Raw genomic sequence first — 21,132 nt, forward strand, 5'->3', positions numbered from 1 at the left:
GACTTCTCCCGAAGGCCGAGGTAACACCTCCTTGAGAGGCAGGACCTTCCCTGACCTAGCACTGCACTGTCTACACGGGGACGGAGGTCAGCTCACCTACCACGCTCAGTGGATTTGTCACACCCCAAAGCAACGTAGCTGGGTGGATCTCATTTTCTAGTGCAGACCAGCCCTATGCCAATCTCAGTTTTAAGGATAGCCCAGACCTCAGATAGACAGGTAGGGTTGGTAATGCCACTGTGCCCAGTTCTCTTCTCAACCAGTTTCACTGCCTGGCACCTGCTTCATCCTTGCGCTGTCCCGGGGCCGGATATTTGGAACCCTGCAAAGTGAACGTGTGATGCAATATGCTCAGCTCCAAGCATCCAAAAATCATGAGAATAAATAAATAACCCCCAGGCACTGGGGGGAGGGGTGTGCTTCTAAGTTGCTTTCTGTTTCTGAGCTGTCAGTCTGCCAGCTTTTCTCCACTACCATGAATGCTAGAAACTGATTTTTCTTTTGAAATGAAAGCTGTGATTTTCACGTGACTCCAGAAGTTGGGGCATGAAGAACCCTCCCCCCCCCCCCCCCCCCCCCCAAACATTAAGTATCACGACCGTTGACAAAATCAGAATTGCTCCCAAATCCAAATGATGGCTTTCTGCACCCACTCTGCTGCCTTCCCACTGGTGTAAACACCCACTAGGAAATGGAGAATCAGGCCCTCAGATTCCAGGGATGTAGCTCCCGATTTATGGAGTGTAAACAAGAGGGGAATAAGTGCACTGTTGGTTAGCTGAGCTGATCTAGAAAATTCAATCAACCCAGCTATGTCGCTATGGGTGTGAAAAATCCACCCAAGAGACATAATTAAGCCAGTCTAAGCCCCTGTATAGACAGTGCTAGCTCGAGGGAAAAGTTCTTCCACTCATCTAGCTCTCGCCTCTCTGGCAGCTGGATTTACTACAGCCATGGGAGAATGCTAGTGTCTACACGGAAGCACTACCACAGCAGCACAGCTGTGCCACTGTCGCGTTTCAAGTGTAGACAAGCCCACAGCTTGCCTTGCAAACAGCAGCGAACCGGCTCCCCTGCCTCCAGGCTTTTGTGAGAAAGCAGATGAAAACTTGAGCCCCACATGCAGGTGGAGAGTTGTGATTTGGCAGCACATTTACCCCGATTTACATGGGAATAAAGGCCCATGCAGAGGACAATGAGACCACAAAAGACATTCAGTGCAATTGACAGCGAGATAGAGACTAGGGGGCTTGCTCATTCTCCTACCAGGGACAGGCCCAGCCCTAAGAACTATCTGGGTTTTAATCATTGGATAAACTGCTTGGTAAAAAGAGCTCACGCACTGAAGACCTGATTTACACCAGTGGAGCTGCATCACTTTTATGCTCACAGTTGCCTTGAGACTTCATGCCAAAGTCCAGGTCTGAAGGCGTTTCTGTGGCTGAGTTAGGAAACGAGAGCTCTGCAGTGGAAAGTGTCAGGATGATCTGCTTCGGGGTGAGGGCAAATGCAAACAGTGCATGTGGCACTAGATCTTTCTCTGCTGCCTTCCAGCCAAGAAGCTCCAATATTCCAGGCTTTGCACACATTCATTAATTCATACTTGCAGCCTCCGTGGGCTGTAGGGCAGCCTCATTCCCCCTCTTTTACATATAGAGAAACTGAGGCACAGAGAGGGGCAGTGACCAAGCAGAATGACCCAGTAGCAGTGCTGAGAGTAGAACCTCAGAATCCCACATCCCTGCCTCCTCACTCTTATCACTAGACGTCACAGCCTATTGCCAACACCATCCCAGCAACCTCTGCACACCAAAGGTGAAGCGCGGGAGCCAGGCATCAGGCAAAGGCATGGGGAAGCAGCCCGCCTCCTGCCCCCTGGGCTGGGATCTGAGTGCACCAGGGTAGTGCCACATCACAATGCTGACGCCTGCCAGCTGCAAGCCCATTATTTATTGATTGATATCAATCAGAATAACAGGACCCAGAGAAGTGACAGCAGTAACTCGAGCTCCCCACAGAGGCAGCTGGACTCTAATGGGCCCAATTCATGTTTTCCCGTCCCGCACCCAGTCCTGCTCCAAATCTCACAGCAGGAGGCGGTGGCCTTACATCAGCGGCAGGCTGCAGCAACACATGCCTAGAGATGGGACCAGTTGCCAAATGCAGAGCTGGTTTCGACACACGGGCCCTTGCAGGCCGAGGGCTCAGGGTCTCCCCGTTAGTCACTGGGGGCCAGTTGCAAAGTTCAAATCAGGGAGGGGTCAAATGGCAACCTTTAGATTTGGGGGAGTGGTTCTGAACTCTCCTTCCCCCGCCACAACTAACCAAAGAACAGGAGAGTGGCCAAGCCAGCCGGGAATCACTGGGCCATGCCTGGTCCCTCCAACGTGGGCTGGCTCCAGTCTTGCTCCTGCCCATTGCCACTCGGTACCTTTCCTCCGCTCCTCTCCCTGGGCTGAGGGCAGCCTGGGCACTCCGGGGACCCTCCAGGCCGAAGTGCACGAAGGGGGAGGCCCTGACCCCGCAGGCCGGCTCTCCACAAGCTAACAGGAGAACGGCCGCAGCCCTGGGCAGCGGGCGGCTGCGGGAGTTACCGGCCTGGCGCTGGAGTCCAGGCAGCACCCAGGCCCCGTCAGGGCGGAGCTGGGGCTACTTTACTGCCCAATGTAAGCCTCTTGGGGCCGCCTCCCTCCCCCAGCAGCACAGGTGCCGGCAGTGGCAGATGCACCGAGGCTGAGCAGCCGGGCCCCGATGCTGGGCTCGGTCCCCAGCGCGGTCTACAGCGGGGGCCCCGCCACAGCTGGCCCGGAGCCGGGGCCCGGCGATGCGAGCAACTCACACGTCCTTGGCAGGCAGGTCCCTCCCTTCCACCACTCGGAAATGCAGGGACGTGTTCCTGGCCATCCCGGCCCGGCGCCGCCCCGAGCTTGGCTCTGCTGGCAGCGCGGGCGGGTCGTCAGTCCGCTCCGCTCCGCTCGGCCCCGACCCCCTGCCCAGCGCGGCCGGGCGGCGCAGACAACCCCGCGGCAGGAGTTTGGCGGAGCTCTGCCTGGGGCGCTCCGCTCCGCTTCAGCCTGGCTCCGACCCGCGCAGCTGCCGGCTCCAAACGATGAAGTCTCCCGTGGAAACGGGTCTCGCCCGGTGCAAAGCCAGGCAGGTGAAACCGCCCCGCCCCGCCCCGCCCCGTCGCTGTGTCAGGTTCGGGTCAAAGCTCCCGGGCTGCCTCTGCTGCCCCCCGCCTCGTGCTCCTGCACCTAGCCCGGCGGCCGGGCGCTGCAGCCGGAGGATCAGAGGAAAAGCTCCGGCAGCGACAGCATCGTGTCTGCAGCCACAGGTTGCCCGGCGAGAGCTACACCCCCGACGCGGGCGGAAGGCGGCAGCGTGGCGCTCCTCCGCCTCCTGGCGGCCGCGGGGGGGAAATGCTCCTCTCCCAGCCAACGGGGAGCGGGGCGGGGGGCACCAGCTCTGCCTCGCTGTACCCTCCCGCGCGAGCTTCAGCGAACGAACGTGCCCTCGAGCAGCACTGGCCTGCGAAGGAGCCTCTCCCCTGGTGTCTGACGTTCACAGGCAGGGCTTGGCTCGCGGAGTAGAAGCGGGGCTGTACGGCGAAGGCCGGGCCATCCCGCACGGGTTAACGTGACAAGGCCAGGTTGGCAGCAGCACTGCACGCCTGCCTCTCTCTGCCCACTCCCAGGGCTGCAGTTTGCTGTATAGACTGGAGCTATGCTTGCCAGCATTTTCTCTGGGTGCCTGGGTGCTGGCAGCCAGAGACTGTACTCATTGTCCTTCAAAGGGATTCACAAAATGCGAACTACCTCCCCAGCCTGGAAAAGCAGAATACTGTGCAGCAGTTTCAGTAGCACTTCCCTCCTGGGTCTCCCTGGGCACCACTGCACTGGGCACTGAATAACTCTGTGCCACATCATCTTACCTTCCACTCAAGGATCTCAAGTTGCTTTATAAACACTAACAAAGTCCCACAGCTCTCCTGTGCGGTATCAGTATCCCCATTTTATAGATGAGGAAACTGAGGCCCAAAGTCACCCATCAGCACAGTGGGAGAACTGGGAACAGAACCTGGTCTCCAGTTCAGACCTTATTCACAAATCATCCTCTGTGCAAGAAAAAGGGGCCAGTGCCTGCCTCCAGTTATACGGGAGTCATCCCAGCAAAGTTCCTCCTGCGTTAACCAGGTGTGCTGCTGAGGATGGAATTTGGCCAGGAGGGAGAAAGCCCGGGCTGTTTACTAAAGAATACTGCTACATCGTCAGCGACCATGTGGGGACCATAAGCTTTGGTGGTGTGATAAGCTCATCAGTGAGGGAACATGAAGCCAGACTGTCTTCAAAACCTAGATAAAAATCCATCTGGATGGCCTTCGATCAGCAGAGATTTGCCGTAATGATGGAGGACGTCCAGGGATGTGTGTATGTGGGAGCTTGAGGGCTATTACCCTGCTTGGTGTGCACCATCCCAGTACTTCTGCATCTCTCACTGCCACATGCTCTGCCTCTGCACCTGATAGTCTCATAAATCTACCAGAACAGCTCCTCTACCAGCAACATCCCAGCTCTGCCATCTGCTGCGGGTTGGAGCTGTGACGCCAGCCTGATTCAGTGCCAGCTTTCCCAGTGGGGAAAGTGGGAGTAACTGCACTGGAGTCATGAAGTGATGCTGGGGTGCAGCAGACTGGGGGAGAGAATCAACCCTGCATCTCAAGGTGGTTTTTATCTCTTGAATTCTTCCTGCCCCCACATGAGGTCATCAAAACCGAGGGGACGTTAGTTACAGCGTGTGCGGGAAGCCTGGGAATAGAAGCTGGGTGAATAGGCAACTTCTAAAAGTACTGTCTCAAGGGCTTGATCCAAAAGTCCATTGAAGGCAATGGAAAGGCTCCCACTGGCTCCAATAGCCCCCAAATTAATACAGGGCCAAGGGTCACAGTGGCAAATTACAACAGTGCTCAGAAACCCAACTCCCCCAGGGAGGTATCAGCCTGACAGAAGTTCATATCCATCCTGTCTGCCGGGCAAACTCTGCTTAAAGAGCCCCGGGCCAAGGCTTGGGGAGCCTTCATAAATACTAGAAGAGCTGGACAAACCCCCACTCCTCTGTCCCATCGGTTTCACTGTTGCCGATTTCTACAGACAGATCATCCCTTCCCATGGAGCAGGAAACCCTACGGAGCTAAACTGGCAGAGTTTCTCCTCAAGGGAGAAGGGCCTGTGGAGGCTGCAAAGCTGTGGAGGCTGCTCGCTATTCCCAGGCCCCGTCTCTGCTGCTGTGACCCAGGACAGGACTGCAGGAAACCACGCCTGGAGACACCAAGCAGCACCATCCGGGAGCCAGAGAGAACCACAGGGTCTGTGTGTCTCCAGCAGGCTCAACAAGCACCTCCCTCCTCTATGTATTCCTAACAGCTGAGTCCATCCTGTGTCTTCCCTGTCGCGCGGGGCATTCGAGATGCAGCACCCCTGTCTCCACACATCACCAGAATCTATGGGGATGGGTCCTGCTGAAGGGCTTGCCTTCTTTCACTCTGAGGACCCTATCCCACCCTGACAGCATGGCTCCACTGAGAGCCACTCCGCACAAGCTTGGCTGCAGCCTGATGGCAGGGATCAGGCCCACAGACATTTCTGCCTCAGTAGTACTTGTTTGACTATTGAGTAAGAGTTTCAGGATTGGGCCCTTGTACTGCAGTGGGTAAAGCTGTGAACTTGCAATACTTTGGTGTTCTGTGTTCTGCACTTTGAAATTACTAAGAACTCTGTCTTTGGAGACAGCAGTCTAGAGTTCCTGTGGGAGATGCACACACTGTGCTCTCTCTCCCTACAGACATTATTTAGATTAAAAATACATGACTATTCTTTGTGTATGGACTAAATGCACAGAACTTGTTTGTCTCCCTACTGAATTCCTGGTAGTCAGCCATGGATGTATTTTCTGACAGGCGGCAGCCCAGCCCCCAGTGATGTCGCAACAGCATTTACCACATTTCAGCTCACTATCATGGAGTAATGTATGGTATTATTGTACCTTAGATTGGTATGCACTGTGTGACTACAACAATCGGGTTATGAAGAGATTAAAACTATTTACACACAGCTATCTTGCACCAGCAGGGACAAAGAACAAAAGAGAGGAAAGTCTATGAATGGGCAGCTGGTGCCATGTGAGAAACTGACCAATCTTTCTTTTAAAGAAGCAGTTCTTCCAGAATGCATTTTATGGAGATGAGGGCAGGCTCACTGCAGTTAACACTGTGATGAATTATAATTAAGGACCCCAGCATGAAACAGAATGGTTTGTTTCTTAGTTCATTCCCTCCCTCTGTATATTCCTTTCCTAAAGTCACAGGGCCAAATTCCCAGATGAATCTAACCTGGAGTCAATTAGGCTCTAATTCTCAAAGGTATGTAGGTGAAATCAATTGTTAGGCACTTAAATAACTTTGATGATCTAGTCTTTACTCCTTCTTCAGCCCCTATCCATAGCAGGCAGCTCCCAGAGGCAGGTTTTGGAAGTGGACCCAGAATGTTCTACTTGTGCTGACAGTTATCCCCACTGCAGTTACAGGGACACCATCCACTTGAAATCTAGTTAAATTAAAAAAAAAAGTTAATTGTTTCATTGCACTGGATCTCCCCCCGCCAATTTTTGTGCCTTTATAAATCCGTTTTCTGTTTACGATAGTTTTTTTTTTTATTTCTTCCCCTTTTTCTAGGTGAAGGACACAGAAGCGAGATGAAACCAAGAATAGCAAAACAGCCCAGGTCATTATACACAAAGGCCAGATTTTCAAAAGTGACTACCCATTCCTGGCACCCTTTTTGGCAGTTATGAGATCTAGACCTGAGCTTCCACAACTGCAACAGAACTCAATAGGAGCTCTGGATGCTCAGAATGTCTGAAAAATCAGACAGATTGAATCAGGTTGAGTGCCCCAAAACTGAGACCTTTGAATTTGTGGGCAGTTTTGAAAATGCTGGTTCAAATGCACCAAGTAAACAAAGTGAAAGAAATGCAATTTTTAAGTGGAAAGTGTCTTTTTGACTGAAATGACCCCGTCAGGAGGGGACACGGAATGATCAATGCAGATAAAGATTTTTGCATGCAAGTGTCCCATGTAATAAAGAACAAGGGATGAGGATTCCTTAACATGTGACAATATATAGGCAGAATGTGTTCTAAGTCAAACAAACATTCTCCAGGTGCAGCAATAGGTCTTTAAAAAGCAACTGGCTAAGAGCACTCTCTTTTTAAGATGGACCAGGGAGGGCTCTGGAATGCAGCTATAGACCTGCGATGAGTCACTAATGGGGCCCTGGTCCATGATGATGCGCTATACACTATACTACTATAGTATAGTACTACTACTAATTAATAATAAATAGCACAGCCAACGGTGAGCCAGTCTTGTTCGTTTGCTCCAGGAAGGTTGGCCCAGTGGTTGGGGCACTCTGCTGAGAGTCAGCTTCAGTTCCCTGCTCCACCACAGATTCCTTGTGGGAGCTGTACCCCGGAGAGAACAGCCCCCCGCCCTACCTCACAGGGGTGCACATGGAAGATTGCGAGTTGTGAGGGCCAGATAAATGGGCTCATATTTCAAGGACAGAGCAGCGCCCCATGAACGTCACAAGGCTCTGGCTACAGATCCGATGGTAGGATCGGGGCCTCTGTGTACCTCCCACTCGTTCCGATGTTTACCCACAGCTCTGCCCACGGGGGACACGCTGGGGAGGGGGGGACGTGTCCCGGGGAGGGGAGGGAAGCCATTCACAGGGCCCTGCAGCTGCAGGCCGTTAAACCAGGCAGGTGCGGAGGCGCTCATGCAGACGGGGCAGAAAAGAGGAGAGGGGAGAGATTCGTTAACAGGCCCTGGCTGCCTCCCTCCCGCAGAGAAATCGGGGCGGGCGCCCGGCTCCACCCACCCGGCTCTAGACTGGCTGTTCTCTGCACTCTCCTGCCGCCGGGCGTGCAGAGGGAACTTGAAAGGGCTCCGGGATTCCGAAAGCGTGACCATGGCAACAGAACGTTGTGCTGTCCGTCTCCTTAGCAACGGGCGGGCGCAGCTCCCAGCCGGGCCCCTTTGCAGGCACTGGGACAGAAGCGGGGCCCCTGGGGTCCCCATTCCCTGAACCGCGGGTCTTGGTCGGAGCTGGGCCACGATGGCTTTCGACCTGGAAGAATATCTGCAGGCGGCTTTCCGGGACAAGCTGCTGCTGCCGTGAGTAAGATCCTCCCCTGCCCCCCTGCAGGTGGCTGCTTCTGTGGGGGTCTGCGGAGCTGCATAACGCTCATTATTATTCATATTTGTATAGCCAGGCCCTCTGCAGAGAGGGATGAAAACAGGATCTCCGCTCTGTGTGCGAGGAGCATGGTATGGGCTGCTTTTGGCTCAGGCCCTCAGGGGACGAGCCTTCCTGCTGCTGCTAATAGCAGGGGTGTACTTATTTGGGTAGCTGGAGGCATGGCTAATTCTTGGGTTTTGTGCCAGCAAGAAAACACTTAACAGATGCTTCCTGGAGTGAATCACGGTAGAAAATGCCTGTTCTCAGTCTGCTTGCTGATCAGGGCTGGAGTTCTGCCAGCCCTCCACAGGGTGCCCAGCAGAACTGTGCAGGGCAAGCAGATTCTGCCCTGTGGAGGGTTTCAATATTACAAACTTTGGTTTAATTCAAGGAGGTGGGTATCACGGCCCTTGTTTTACAGCTTGGTAACCTAAGGCCTAGATCAGGGAAGGGACTTACCCCAGTCATGCTGCAAGTGACTGGCAGAATCTAGACTGAACCCATATTGTCTGGTGTCCTGCCCACTCACGCTGCTTCTTCTGCGTTAGCAGCAACATTACCAACCTCCAGCATGCAAAAACCAGGAGTCAGGTTGCAACAATCATGCGATCATTTAAAACAAGTGTCATGATTTTTAAGCCAATGAATGTTGGGCTCTTCCTATTTGCTTTTGGTGTCTGAGCCTTTAGGATCCACTTGCTTTATGTTGTCAAGCTTTTCTCAGCCTCCATAATGGCTAGGAACTTACTTTAAAAAAATCAAATCAAATCCGGATCCCATGTGATCTCATGACTGCAGCAGCTGGGGCTTTAAGAAATATACTAAAGTTAGTAGGCAGATCACAGCTAAAGCCCAGGTCACTCTCATGAGACCGACACTGGAATACTGCCTCCAGTTGGGGTGTCCACGTGTTGGAAAATAGGAGGGATGCAGAAGAGAGCCACCAAAAGGGTTTGCGGCCAGGAGAAAATGCCTTTCAGAGAAAGATTTCAAGAGCTCAAGTGCCAAAGAAGATGGGGAGGGGAGTTAATTAGTGTTTAAGGACCTTTGCAGGGAGCAAATACGGGCACTAAAGGACTCTTCAGTCTAGCAGGAAAAGGCTGAATGGGAACCAGTGGCTGGAAGCTGAGGCCAGACAAATGTAAGTTAGAAGACAGACATGTTTTTAGCAAGGAGGATGATTGGCCATTGGAACAAACTACCAAGGGAAGTGGTGGATTCTCCATCTCCAGAGTGGAAGCCTTTTAGGAAGTTATGCTTTAGGCAGACAAGTTAGTGGATCAGAGTAGGGGTAACTGGGCAAAATTCTCTGCCCTGCGTTACACAGGAAATCAGACTAGAGGATCCCTCTGAGCCAGTGCCAGTCCAAACTACAGCATCACAGGCAGCTGTGTTGTAACAAGATCCCCCCAAACCCATGTGAGTTTAGTAAAGACAAATAGAGAGACACTCAAACCCCAAACACGGTGTAACTCTGTTCTTTGTGGGTGGTACCCAGCTCTGATGGGTTTGTTTTTTTCCTCCAGTTTGGCTGCATTTGTCTAGCCAATCAAGTCTCACTGAGTTGAATCGGTTCTGTATTGGGACTCAGCAGAGTGCATAGCTGCCAGTTTTCTGTGCATGGGAACAAGAGGAAAAGCAAACAAATCCTGATTTACGTATTTACTGATTATCTTCACCTTCTAACCTGTTACCCAATCGGCACAATTTTTAAACGTCACTTACTGAGATGGCCATCTCCAGTGTGGAGAGCAGGCTTTTAACACAGAGGGAATGCTGTAAAACATGGAGAAGCAGACACCAGGAGTGACTTGTGATTTCTAAACTCTTGCCCACCACAGATGGGCACCCTGGTTGGGTTCTTGCAGCTTTACAGCACCTGAGGCTGCTCCCACTGAAGTGGGTGGCAGGCGGGTGAGCCTGGAGGAATGTAAGTGACAGAACTCTCCTAAGCTCTGCCTGTCTGTAGAGCCACCCACATTATTTTGTGGGGAGCATTGGACTGGGATTGCTCCTCTTTTTTGTGTGTATGTGCATGCTTTTGTGACAGCCACGATCTTGGTCAGTACCCCAGAGACTGAACCAGGGACCTCCGTGCTAAAAGCAGTAATAGACTCCTATCCCCTGTGGATTGGACGTAGAAGGGGACCTGTAACACACATTTTGATCAGATGTAAAGTTGTTAGTAATCTTGACATGTAGGTTGTTGTTAGTTACCAGAGTTAATACCCAGATAACAAGGAGTGGGATCAGTTTACATGCCTCAGAGCTATTATTTCAGGCTGCCTGCAGACTCAGGAAGACGGCACCACATTGGTTCACATTCTTTGCTATCTTTGCTAGAGACCTTTCTTTTTTAAAGTGACACCATCAACTTAGTAATCACCCTCTGTCTGATCTCCTTTGCTATAAATAAAACCTAAAAGGACTTTAACTGTGTATCAGTGCTTGTCCTGCCAGGGCACTCTTCTGTGGCTGGCCATGATGCACCAGAAAAGTCCTACCTCAGTTTCCCCAACAGTGCCCAGCACCAGCTGAGTTGCCCATCTTCTCCACTGCAGATCAGACCGATGGTTACCTTCCCTGCCCAGGAAAAGACTGTTATCCCTTTCAGAGGCTGATACAAACTCTATAGCCTGGCATAATTTCATACAATTTCAGCCTCCAGCAGATCTCGAAGTCGGATAATTCTCTTACCCCCCAGAGCATAAAAAGTTAAAATACAGCAGATCTCCTGCCCAGCCCCCCCCGGAAATTCTTTGTGCTGCTTGCAACATTGTTCCTGCAGCCTTCAGGTTCTTGCAAGAGGGTTCCCATTATCCCTCCACTTCCTAGGCCCCTTTGCCTGCAAGTCCGCCCCTTGCCCATGGGAAGCCCCCTCCAAAATCTGGGCTTGGCGTGCTCTGGTTCTCCCCCTTTCCCAGGGAGTCTCCGAAGGAGCCATCTACTCAGCAGACTTTTCCTGCTCTCACCTGTTTGCTTTCTGCATTAGCTCTCAGCTACTGCTCCTTCCTGGACCTATTCCTTCTTACCAGGCCAGTTACCCTGTGACAAACGAAGAGATTCGAGGGAAGAGCTCGCCTCTTTTGTTTTCAATTTGTTGCTCTGGGGCCAGTTGAGCTTGCTATTGGCCTGCACAGTCAGCTAAGGAGTCACATTCACTCAGACAGTTACATGGGGAGAAAAAAAGAGTTTAAAACAAATGAGAAACCTGTGCTTGTAAAACCACAATCTCTGTGTCGGGACCAGACAGGCTTTGGATTGGAAGCCACTTTAAGCTTGTCCTCTGGGATTGATCAGGGAGGGAACTGGTGGGGAAAAACTAGTACTCATTCAGACTCCGCCCACAAACAAGCTCCGCCCACTCAAGAGCAGAGGTTCAAAGTATGATCCTGTGTGTTCAGCTGGGCTCTATGAGCTCGCTGGCTTTGCCGTCTCTCAGAGGGCTTTGGCTATACACTCGGGCTCTGGTGGTCTTGGGTTCCCCTCAGCAGAGCACATGGCTCTGTGTTCCCCCAGTTCCAGCCCAGGTTGCCTGTTGACGGTGCATCCTTTGACATGAAAGCTTTACATCTGGAGTGCAGGGTAGTGAGCACGAGGAGAAGTGCTGGTTTATGGAGCTGCAATGGCCCAGCCCATGTCAGGGGCTCCAAGTAAATATGTGGCTTTTGCGTTAAGAACAAGCCTGGTGCCCTTGTATCTCAATGGATTCTGTACCCCATCGGGCATACCCTTCCGGCATCCCAGGTGCCAGGGAGGCTGCAGAGTTGTTAGCAGAGTTCCACCGCACCAGGGACGAGTGCAGTGCTGCCACGTTACCATTTGTTCCTCCCCTGCAGGAAAATGCCGGAAAGAGAAGACGACTACCTGTCCCCTGCCACCCGCCTGCTGGAGAAGAGGAGGGAGCTGGCAGAGGTGGAGCAAGCCCTGCTGGCCCAGAAACAGGTCAAGCCAGCTGCACGGGGCCTTGCCGGGACTGGTCTTGTTAACTTGCGGTTCATGATTCCTAAATGGTGGGGTCACTGGGCCCTCACTTCCACGGGAGAGGAGTGTGGGGGGCACCGGAGTCCCGAAGGAGGCTGAGAATGGAAAGCAAGTCCTTGATGTTCTTGTAACGGGCTGCAGGCCCAGGAGGCGCTGGTCAGTTCTGGAGGGCTGAAGGGCAGGAGGGGAGAGGCATAACGCAGTCAGCAGAGAAAATTCCTGCTTTCTAGACACCAAAGTCACCAGGCTGGAGCGGTTGGAAAAAAGCTTCCCCCGTCTCCTCGCCCATGGAAAATTGCAATTGCTCAGTGAAAATTCAAATAACTGAAAGGTTTTGGCTCAAACCAGAAAAGTTTAGCTGTGGAACTGTTGCTGCAGATTGTAAAGCACCGCGGCTTACTTGGAGGCCAAGTGCCTAATAATCCGTTATGTTACGGTGTGGCCAAATATGTACCTAGCAAGAGAGAGAGAGAGAGAACAGCACAAAATGCTTTGGCAACATGATAATCGTTCCAGAATTAAAGAGCAGAGAACAATACAGTGATCCGTTTAGAGAATTGCACCGTGGAGCTCTAGTGAATGTGATGGCCGAGCAGTGACAGGGGAGAGGGACTAAGATGAGATTTAAGAGTTGGCAGGTACATTAGTGAGATGGCAGTTCTGCAGAGGGGACGGCTTCTGCACCAGCAGTGGCCATCATTGGACCCTCAGTGTTAGCTCAAGTGTCTCAGTAAGTGTTTTGGATGGAGCCTCGCATGTTGTTTAACAGGGAGGTGTGTTCTCAAACATGCTCTGACTCATAGGGGCCCCTCACTCTGTTTCCCCCCCATACACACACCCCTCGTACGCCCAGAGATGCTCTGTGCTGCAGGCCAAGAAAAAGTGTGTATGTTGTTCTGTGGATACGCAGTGCCCGGCAATGGGGTGCTGGCCCACTAGGCAGTACCACAATATGAATCGTTACTTCTAAGACTCAAAAGTCTTTAGGTGCCTAATTCCCATGGATGCCGCAAGCTAGCGGCGTGATATTCAGTGCCTCGGTGACTGCGAGGGACAGGGACAATGCATGCAGCACTTGTAACGCTGGTCAGTCCCTTGGACATGGAGCCACAGAGGGATTGAGAATGCCAGGGAGGACCTTGGTTCTGTATAACTGCTGCCACTTGGGCTGAGAGCAGGAACCTGGGCCTACAGTGCTAAAAGCATGTGTCTCTGCTGCTGGTGCTGAAGGGTAACTCCCTCAGTTGGTAGCAGTAGTAGGCTTGTATCCTGAAATGTGACTAGCCACTAGAAGGAGACACCGAGACCCACATTCTGGCAGTGTGTTACCCTTGCTCTACAGAGCACTCAGTGTTAGGTAGACCTGCTGCTGCTCCAGCGCTGTGGGAATGCAACCTTGAAGCCCCCTGTTCCCAAATACTGAGCCCCCTCTCCCACACCCAGGTTCTCAGAGGGTCCTTGACCTCTGCTGGTGAAGGCTCAGGAAAGATTTCCTGGCCTGGCCTGACTGGCCTTGTCCTGGCCTCCTGCAGGAGTTCCAGATGAAGATGGAGAGCCTGCAGCAGCGCCGGGAGGAACTGCAGCACAAGGAGGGACAGCTCAAGGAGGCCATTCTTAAATTTGATAAGTTCCTGAAGGTACACGCCCCAGCTGCAGATCCCGGAGGGGGGCCTGCAGGTTGGGGTTGGGGATGGGCTGTGCTGCAGAGCAGGGGTGGGTCAGATCCACTTCCACTGGGTCTAAATCCCTCGGCACATCCAGGCACCACTGCTAACCTCAGCGACAGAGGCTGCAGCTACAAGAAGCCAGTTGGGGCTCTGCTCTCAGCCACACACTTTGGTTCCAGACTCGAGGGGTATCTGGATCCAGATGCCCATTTCTGATCCCCTAACAGACAGGCCGACAGTGCCTGTTATCAGGGGGATTGAACCAGGGACTCCTTACCGCCGAAAGCAGCCGCTCCGACAGATAGAGCTAAAGAAGCAGCTTCTCCAGCAGCATGTGAGTAGAAGGTTGCTGGTGGATTCTCTGTACCCATGATTTGAGGACTGCAGTAACTCAGTCGTAGGTCAGGGTCTGTCCCAGGAGTGGGTGGGGGAGGTTCTGTGGTCTGCGTTGTGCAGGAGGGCAGGTTAGATGATCAGATTGGTCCCTTCTGACCTTAGAGTCTGAGATTTTCTGAGCTCCTCATGGCAGTAGCCCTGGTAGCACGGGGCCCTCTGGTGTGGCAAGTGTCACACATCAAACGTGGGCTGTGCGTGGTGGGCACCCTTTGGCGTTACCCAGTTCCCTGTGTTGTGGGTGGCAGGAGAATGACTCCAAGCGGAGCCGGGCACTGCACAAGGCGAGTGAGCAGCGGGAGCAGATGGTGCAGAAGGACAGAGAGGCCGTGCGGCTGCGCCAGGAGATAGCCCAGCTGCGCCAGGAGAGGGACAGGCTGCAACGGCACCTGGAAGCCCATGCCATCTTCCAGCGCTACCTCCAGGGCGTGATGGAGAAGACGGAGCAGGTGAGGGCGGGCCCTGCAGGGAGTTGCTGGGGGGGGTCAGTGGGGAAGCAGGGGGCACTGCTCCTATCTCTGGACACCTCCAGGCTAAGGACCTTACCCAACCCCCCGCTCCTCAGACCTGCACTGCCCCTTTCCCAGCTGCTGACCTTCCCAGGGCCCTGCACTGAAAAGCAGCCTGACAGTCCTCGCCCGTGCGCAGTCCCTGGAGAAGTGCTGGCATTTCCCCTCCCCGGTTCCCGAGCCACCCCCCACTGCCCTGCCCGTTGCTGAACCACCCTGACCTCCCAGCAGCCGTCACCACAACCGCCTCGTCCTCTCAGCCGTAGCAGCCCCCCCACCTCCCTCAAGTCTTCTCACCCCTCCGTTGGGGGGGGTTGTGCTGAAACACCCCAACCCTTCCCTCCTCCCCCTGCGATGCAGCGGGGGTCTTCCTGCTCCCCGTGCCCTGGGCTCACAGCCATGGCCTGGATTCCTGCAGGAGCATCTTGCATGGATGGGGAGGCCTCCCCTGGGACAACAGGTGCTGGAACAGCCATGCTCCCCCCAGGGGAGTGCCTAGAGCTCTCAGCTCCTCCCATCCACTGGGTAAGCTGCTCGATGGGGAGGGGCCCCTGGCAGGGATGGAGCTCAGTGGTAGGCAGCACATTTTGGCTCAGATTCCAGTGCCAGGTGCACAGGAGATGCTGCTGCAGGAGAGGCCTTGGGGGGGTGGGAGCAGGCTGCTGGTAGCCAGTCTGCCCCCTTGCGAGTGAAGGAAAGGGTCACAGCGTGGAGAAGGCCCCTAACCCGCAGTAGAGATGCCCTCAGTGTAACAGTGGGACAGTCCTGCTAGTTACAATCCTGCATGACTCCTCTCTTAAGCCACTGGTGGGGCCGCAGCCTGTACATCTGTCCTGAATGAGCACCCCTCACCCTTGGTCTCCTGTCCCCTCCTCCCCCACTCTCCCCTCCCCACTCAGTTCCAGGAAATCCAGGCGCTGATTGACCGCTTTCGGACGCTGGCTGGCACGCAGGAGGCACTGGTGCAGCGGGCGCTGGGGAGCCGGGAGGTGATGGAGGAGGAGCGCGTCCAGCTCCAGCAGTACCTGGAGCAGAGCAGCAATGAGATCCTGCAGCTCAACAACCAGCTGGCTGTGCTGCAGGCCCAGCTGGAGCAGGCCCGGGCCAAGGTGCACCAGTGGGTAGGTGGGCAGTCTGTGGCCATCCAGCACGCCGGGGCGGAGGGAGGGGGGGAACCACGTTGCTCCACTGGCCTTGGGAAGCTGGGGCAAGGGGCAGTTCCCTAGGGGCTCCTTTGGCCTTGGGGGGGATGTGTGGCCAAGTCACAGGGGGTTGTTTGTGGCCCTCCAATGGCCCCAGTGACCCTCCCACACCTCCTCCAGAATGGGCCCTGCTGCTGGAGGGACACCAGCCATCCCCATGGACCCTCCCTGAGCTGGGGGGGGATTGGCTGCATCCCTCCCCAGCCGGGCGCTCGCTCACTGCCGCACGGCAGGGCTGGGAGTCCAGCCAGAATGGCTCTGCCCTCCCCCCTCACTTTCCCTACAAGAACATATGTGAGTCCTCGGGCTGAGTAGGCTGGGCCCGATTGCTGCTGGGATAGTGCCAGCCTCGCCCACGCAGACTGTGGGTGACTTCTGCTCCCGTGAGCAGGCTGCTGGTGTGCCCCTGCCAGCAGGGTGGGGGGGGAGGGACGGGGGCAGCACGTGGGGAGCTCAGGGATGGGGCAGCCCGACTCTGCGTGGCTGTAACGCACTAGCTAGCGCTTCTGCTAGGCCCAGGCCTGAGCCCGGAAGATGCAACATCCATCGAATCCACTCCCCGCTCAGGAGCCTGGGTGGGGGGCGGGCAGAGTGCACTGCAGACTGCCAGCCTAGCTTCTAGCAGCAAGAGCCTATTCTGGGCAGGCCCTCTGTGACCCCGGCCTAGGGACAAACACGGAGCCTGCGAGCTGGAGTAGCCCCCGCTGCCCACGAGACAGGGCACAAGGTGAGTCTCCGTCACGCACCAGACATGGCCCTGGGGTTGCGTAGGGCTTGAGCTGCACCCAGGAGTGCCCCAGAATGAGGGCAGCTGGGCCCCCTGGGAGGATTTGAACTCAGGTCTGCCAAGAGGACAGAGCATGTGCGTGGGCAGCCCCCGGTGAGAAGCTGTGCTCTCACAGCTGGGGGTCTGTGGGGGGTGCTGCTGCAGGGCGCCGTGGGACTGGCACACAAGTGGACAGCTGGGCTCAGCCAACTCGGAGCCAGGATGCTGCGGTTCTACTCTCAACTCCACCATTGCTCCACTGCCTGCCTGAGCAGGCTGCACCACTCCTGCCCTCCGGGCAGTGGGGGTACTCCATCCCTGCCTCCCAGGGGCGGGCTGAGGCTTGGCTCCCAATTGCCACGAGGGATCAAGGCAGGAGCCCCATGGGCCGAGGGAGCTAAGAGGAACATGACGCAGCAGTGCTGGTGATGGAGCAACTGCTCAAAGACTGTGATGTGGGAGGAAGCCGAGGGGAAGAAATATTGATATATTGCTGGGCTGTGTTACCTTAACCCAGGCCTGGGGTGTGGAGATTGCCAGGGGCAGCTCTTCTCTGGCTAGGGGAAGCGTGCTTCAAGTGGCCCATGACCAGGATTCATCACTGAATTGGTTGTGCGGGTGGCTCATTAGCGGCCCGGTACGGGCCGGGTACTGACGAGGAGGGCAGGGGGCACCTGAGCCATGCCCCGGTAGCACAAGAGACGTAGCACGGCTCCAGCGAGGGCGCTGACAGATCTCCTCCGGTGCTGTAGGGAGGACGCGCGGCAGGGGGCAGGGCGGACACTGGGCCTGATTCAAGGCTCCATAACCCTCTGCTCCACCCTCGCTGCAGGAGTCCAAATGGACTGAGATCCAGAACACGGCCGCCAAGAAAACCCTGCAGCTGGGGCAGATCAAGATGGCCACCCTCAACCTCTTCCAGCTGGCCACGAAGCACATGAAGCTGCAGGTGGCCGTCCCCCTGGAGGACACGGAAACCCAGCTCGACACGGTCAGCGATTCAGCTGCCCGCTCTTCGCACTGCCACTCGGCTTGCCCCAGCCCTGCACGCCAGATGCTCACTCCAGAGCCCAGCCTGCAGCCAGGTGCTTCTGCACCATCCTGCCCAGCCCCTCCCCCTGGGAGAGACGGGCGCAGGAGTAGCCAGTACTGCTGCTCCGCTCTCTGCAGTGCCCCTGGGACGGGCCAGGCCTAGCAGAGCGGTGAGCTGCTCTGTGCCCAGGCCTACTACAGGGAGTGGGCCACGCTATTCCCTACAGGAGCTGAGCTTTCTCCTTTCAAGGCTTGTTGTGTTTTCAGGATGGCACTGGCTGGATCCAGGTAAAGTTATTTTCTAAAGCGACCGCTCTGTCTCCATCAGGTCCAGCTCTGCCTGCTTGACCTGGCTGACATCCTCGCCGACGTCCGCAAAGAGGAGCCCGCACCTGCCATGCAGTCCTCGCCTGCGGCCGCCAGCTAAGCCACTCGCCGTCCTCCCGCCTGCACCACCTCTGCCCTGAGTTTGCTGCTGGGGTTGGCTTGATCTCTCGCACCCGCCTTCCCTCACCTGCTGAATGCAGATTGCACCTTGTCTTACGAAATCTGCCTGAAGCAGCAGGCCAGCAGCCGGCTCCGGGCACCCCACCTCCACCTGCCCTGGCTGTGTAACCCTCTGCCACGTGGGCCAGGTTCAACATCTAGGGGTTCTTCTCACCAATACAGCACAAAACCAGTCTGAGCCCCACCCCCCCTCACCTGGGAAATTGTACACCACCCCCTGGGGGGCTCCGAGAGGTGCTACTTCCCTTCTCGTCATAAACATAGAACCATGAGCCAAATCCCCAGCCCAGTATGCCGGCCAGTCTCCCTTTGCCTCTCTCCTTTCTCCACCACACCCGTTCAGTAGGGGTCCGTGCGCAGCGATGCCCCGCAGTTCAGGCATGCATGTGAGTGAATTCACCTCTCACGGGGGCTGGGGAAGGGAGAGCCAAAGGCACGTTGCTTGCCCTGCTGCCTGTCATCAGTGCCCTGCGCGCCCTTCCACGGGCCGCAGTGCCTGCTGTTCTGCTGGCCAGGCGCCTGCCAGCCACGCTGCCGGCCCCTCCGCTCCACCCCATCACCTGCTGCTCCACTGTGACCGCTCTGCATTGCTCTCGGGAGGTTCCACCCAGCTCTGAGTCTCTCTCTGCGATCTCAGCTCTTAGGAGATGAGCCCAGGGCGGAAGTTGGCCAGGAGCAGGAGCGCTCAGCGCCGCCCTACAGCAGATGAGTTCGGCGCCAGAGAGCACTTCACAAAAGACTCCTAATAGAATCTTAATGAGCTCTCTCTGACGAGGTGGGGGGGTTTAAATCATGCCTGGGACTCAGGCAGAGCCCACCCATCCAGGCAGAAATACCTGTCCCCCACCCTCCATTCCCCCTTCACAGGGCTCTGCTCTGGCATCCACGCCCCTTGCTTGGCCGGCTTGGTTCAGAAGCTAGTGACCCTTCCCTCAGGCCAGGAAGCACAGATCTGCTGCCTTTGCTCATACAATAGGGGGAAGGACGGTTCATCACCCCTGCATTTAACACTGAGATGGTGTGTGACCCAACGCCAGCCCCTGCAGTCAGGTGGGCAAAGCACTGCCATCATGCTGAGCATCTAAACGGGGGGTGCTCCTGCAAATACAGGCTGGCCCCCGCCCCCGGCTCTAGCTGGGCAGGGGAGAGCGCATGCAGCCCCTGCTTACATCTGCCAGGCTCAGCAGACACGCCTTGGCCATTCTGGCCAAGGACCACCATGATCAGCATTAGCTGGGCCAACAGGTGCAGGGGCAGAGGGAAGCACTGGAGAGCTGGGCAGACCCCTCACAAATGACCCATTAAATGCCTGAGGTGACCTTTGCTCCTGGAGGTACCACCCACCAGCTGCTTTCCAGGCTGGCCCGGCTGGCAGGGAGATGCTGGGATGTCATGCCTGAATTTAACACCTCCCCGCTCCTTCCTCCAGCCCCACGCCCAGAGCTGCTGAGGCTGAGGGACACGGGGCAGGAGCTCAGCCTGGGGCATGGCTCCTGGCTATCCCCTTGTTTGACAGCACCTGCTGGACTGTCCTGTCAGCCAGGGCTGTGAGCTGCCACCTTTCCCCATGTTACCCCGGGGCTGGAAGGGAGGGCCTGGAGCACGGAGCCCAGGCCCTGCTAGTGCTGCAGCTGCACCTCTCAGCCCATTCACAACTTCCTGAGTGCCAGCTTCAAGCCAGGGCAATTGTTTGCCTCCCTGCTCCTCTGGGGGCTGTTTCAGAACCTCCCTCCTCTGATGGTTAGAAACCCTTCACTTCCAGCCTCAGCTTACCCCATGCAGCACAGGGAGCACGGCCCTGCAGAGCGCACCGAGCCTGGGCTGCGGCCCTGTGGGCACCAGCCATTTTTGGGAAGGCTCGTAGCATTACACAAGCTGCCACTCAGCTGGGCTGCAGGCTGTGACTGAGCCCCACCTGCCAGCACCACCCGGGTGCTACTGGAAGGGTGGGAAGTGCCCTCAAAATCCACCATGGACAAAGCCTGCATTAGAAAAATGACGCAGCCATGCCCGTGTGATGGCCACCATCTCCTGCCTGAACCGGGAACCTCGGGTGCAGAATGCAGCAGGGGCTACACAGCAAACTAATGGGCCAAGGGTCTCTCGCTGGGGCTGCAGGACTCATGGATCAGGCACAGAGAGGGACTCGTGACACACCCTGCCCCTGGGTTACAGCCTCTTCTACCTTGTGTGGATCCTGCCTGTGGCCCGATAACGCTCTTTGTGTAGCTGCTACTAAAGTCTGGGCCTTACCCTAGCCCTGCGCTCTCACAAAAAGAACCTAGCCCAGCTGGTTTAACACTTCTTTGTATGGTAGAAAGGGCTAAGCCAGCTACGCTTGCCTGCACGTGGCAGGGCAGAGCTTTTGGCCGCTTCCCCTGCAATACGTCATCCGTGTGTCTGGTCCAGGCTCCAGGGCAGCTGGACTGGGGCCTTAGGCCAACATCAACCAGGCCTCTGGACAGCTCCCTCTCCTGCTGCCCCTGGAGGCACACCACCTGCAGCTTCGGCCCATGCGGCGCTCCCTCCTACAGACACAATCCCCAGCCAGCCCCAAGCAGCAGGACATTGTCGCCTGTGAGGGGCTGAGCAGACGCTTGAAGGGCATGGGACAGGCATCTCTGTGATCTTCAGGTATTTCCAGCCATCACCTCTGCCAACTGATGAACCATTAACCCCCCGAGATCTGGAGACTTCCAACCTTCTTCTGTAACATCAGCACCCATGCAGAATGCCAGCCCCCCTGGGGCAAATACTTCATGCTGTACAGAGCTGCTC

General features: G+C 55.7%; 2 protein-coding genes across 5 annotated transcripts in view; one reads left to right on the forward strand and one right to left on the reverse strand.

Annotated features, from left to right (window-relative positions):
* RASAL1 (RAS protein activator like 1) overlaps positions 1 to 3,323 on the reverse strand; it is a 70,473-nt gene extending 67,150 nt beyond the window's left edge. Inside the window, exon 1 of the mRNA XM_067550266.1 lies at positions 2,840 to 3,323. Coding sequence (XP_067406367.1) covers positions 2,840 to 2,904 — 65 coding nt within the window. The 5' untranslated portion in view covers positions 2,905 to 3,323. The remainder of the gene's footprint in view (positions 1 to 2,839) is intronic.
* A 1,638-nt stretch (positions 3,324 to 4,961) lies between these two features.
* On the forward strand, positions 4,962 to 18,330 carry LOC137154588 (coiled-coil domain-containing protein 42 like-2-like). 4 transcript variants are annotated; one of them, XM_067550317.1, is made up of 7 exons: positions 4,962 to 8,230; positions 12,134 to 12,239; positions 13,811 to 13,915; positions 14,587 to 14,787; positions 15,747 to 15,968; positions 17,648 to 17,806; positions 18,176 to 18,330. In XM_067550317.1, exons 1-7 carry the CDS (start codon positions 8,172 to 8,174, stop codon positions 18,272 to 18,274), a joined length of 951 nt encoding a protein of 316 aa, XP_067406418.1. In that variant the 5' UTR covers positions 4,962 to 8,171; the 3' UTR covers positions 18,275 to 18,330. The 4 variants fall into 4 exon arrangements, with proteins under 4 accessions (XP_067406418.1, XP_067406417.1, XP_067406419.1 ...); XM_067550316.1 differs by lacking the exon at positions 18,176 to 18,330 and having other exon boundaries at positions 4,962 to 6,175; positions 6,728 to 8,230; positions 17,648 to 18,150; XM_067550318.1 differs by lacking the exon at positions 17,648 to 17,806.
* The last annotated feature ends 2,802 nt before the right edge of the window (positions 18,331 to 21,132 follow it).

The sequence above is a fragment of the Emydura macquarii genome, unplaced genomic scaffold, assembly GCF_026122565.2.
Source record: "Emydura macquarii macquarii isolate MOO-44397 ecotype Brisbane River unplaced genomic scaffold, CSIRO-AGI_Emac_v2 contig_1254, whole genome shotgun sequence".
Classification (NCBI taxonomy): Eukaryota; Metazoa; Chordata; order Testudines; family Chelidae; genus Emydura; species Emydura macquarii.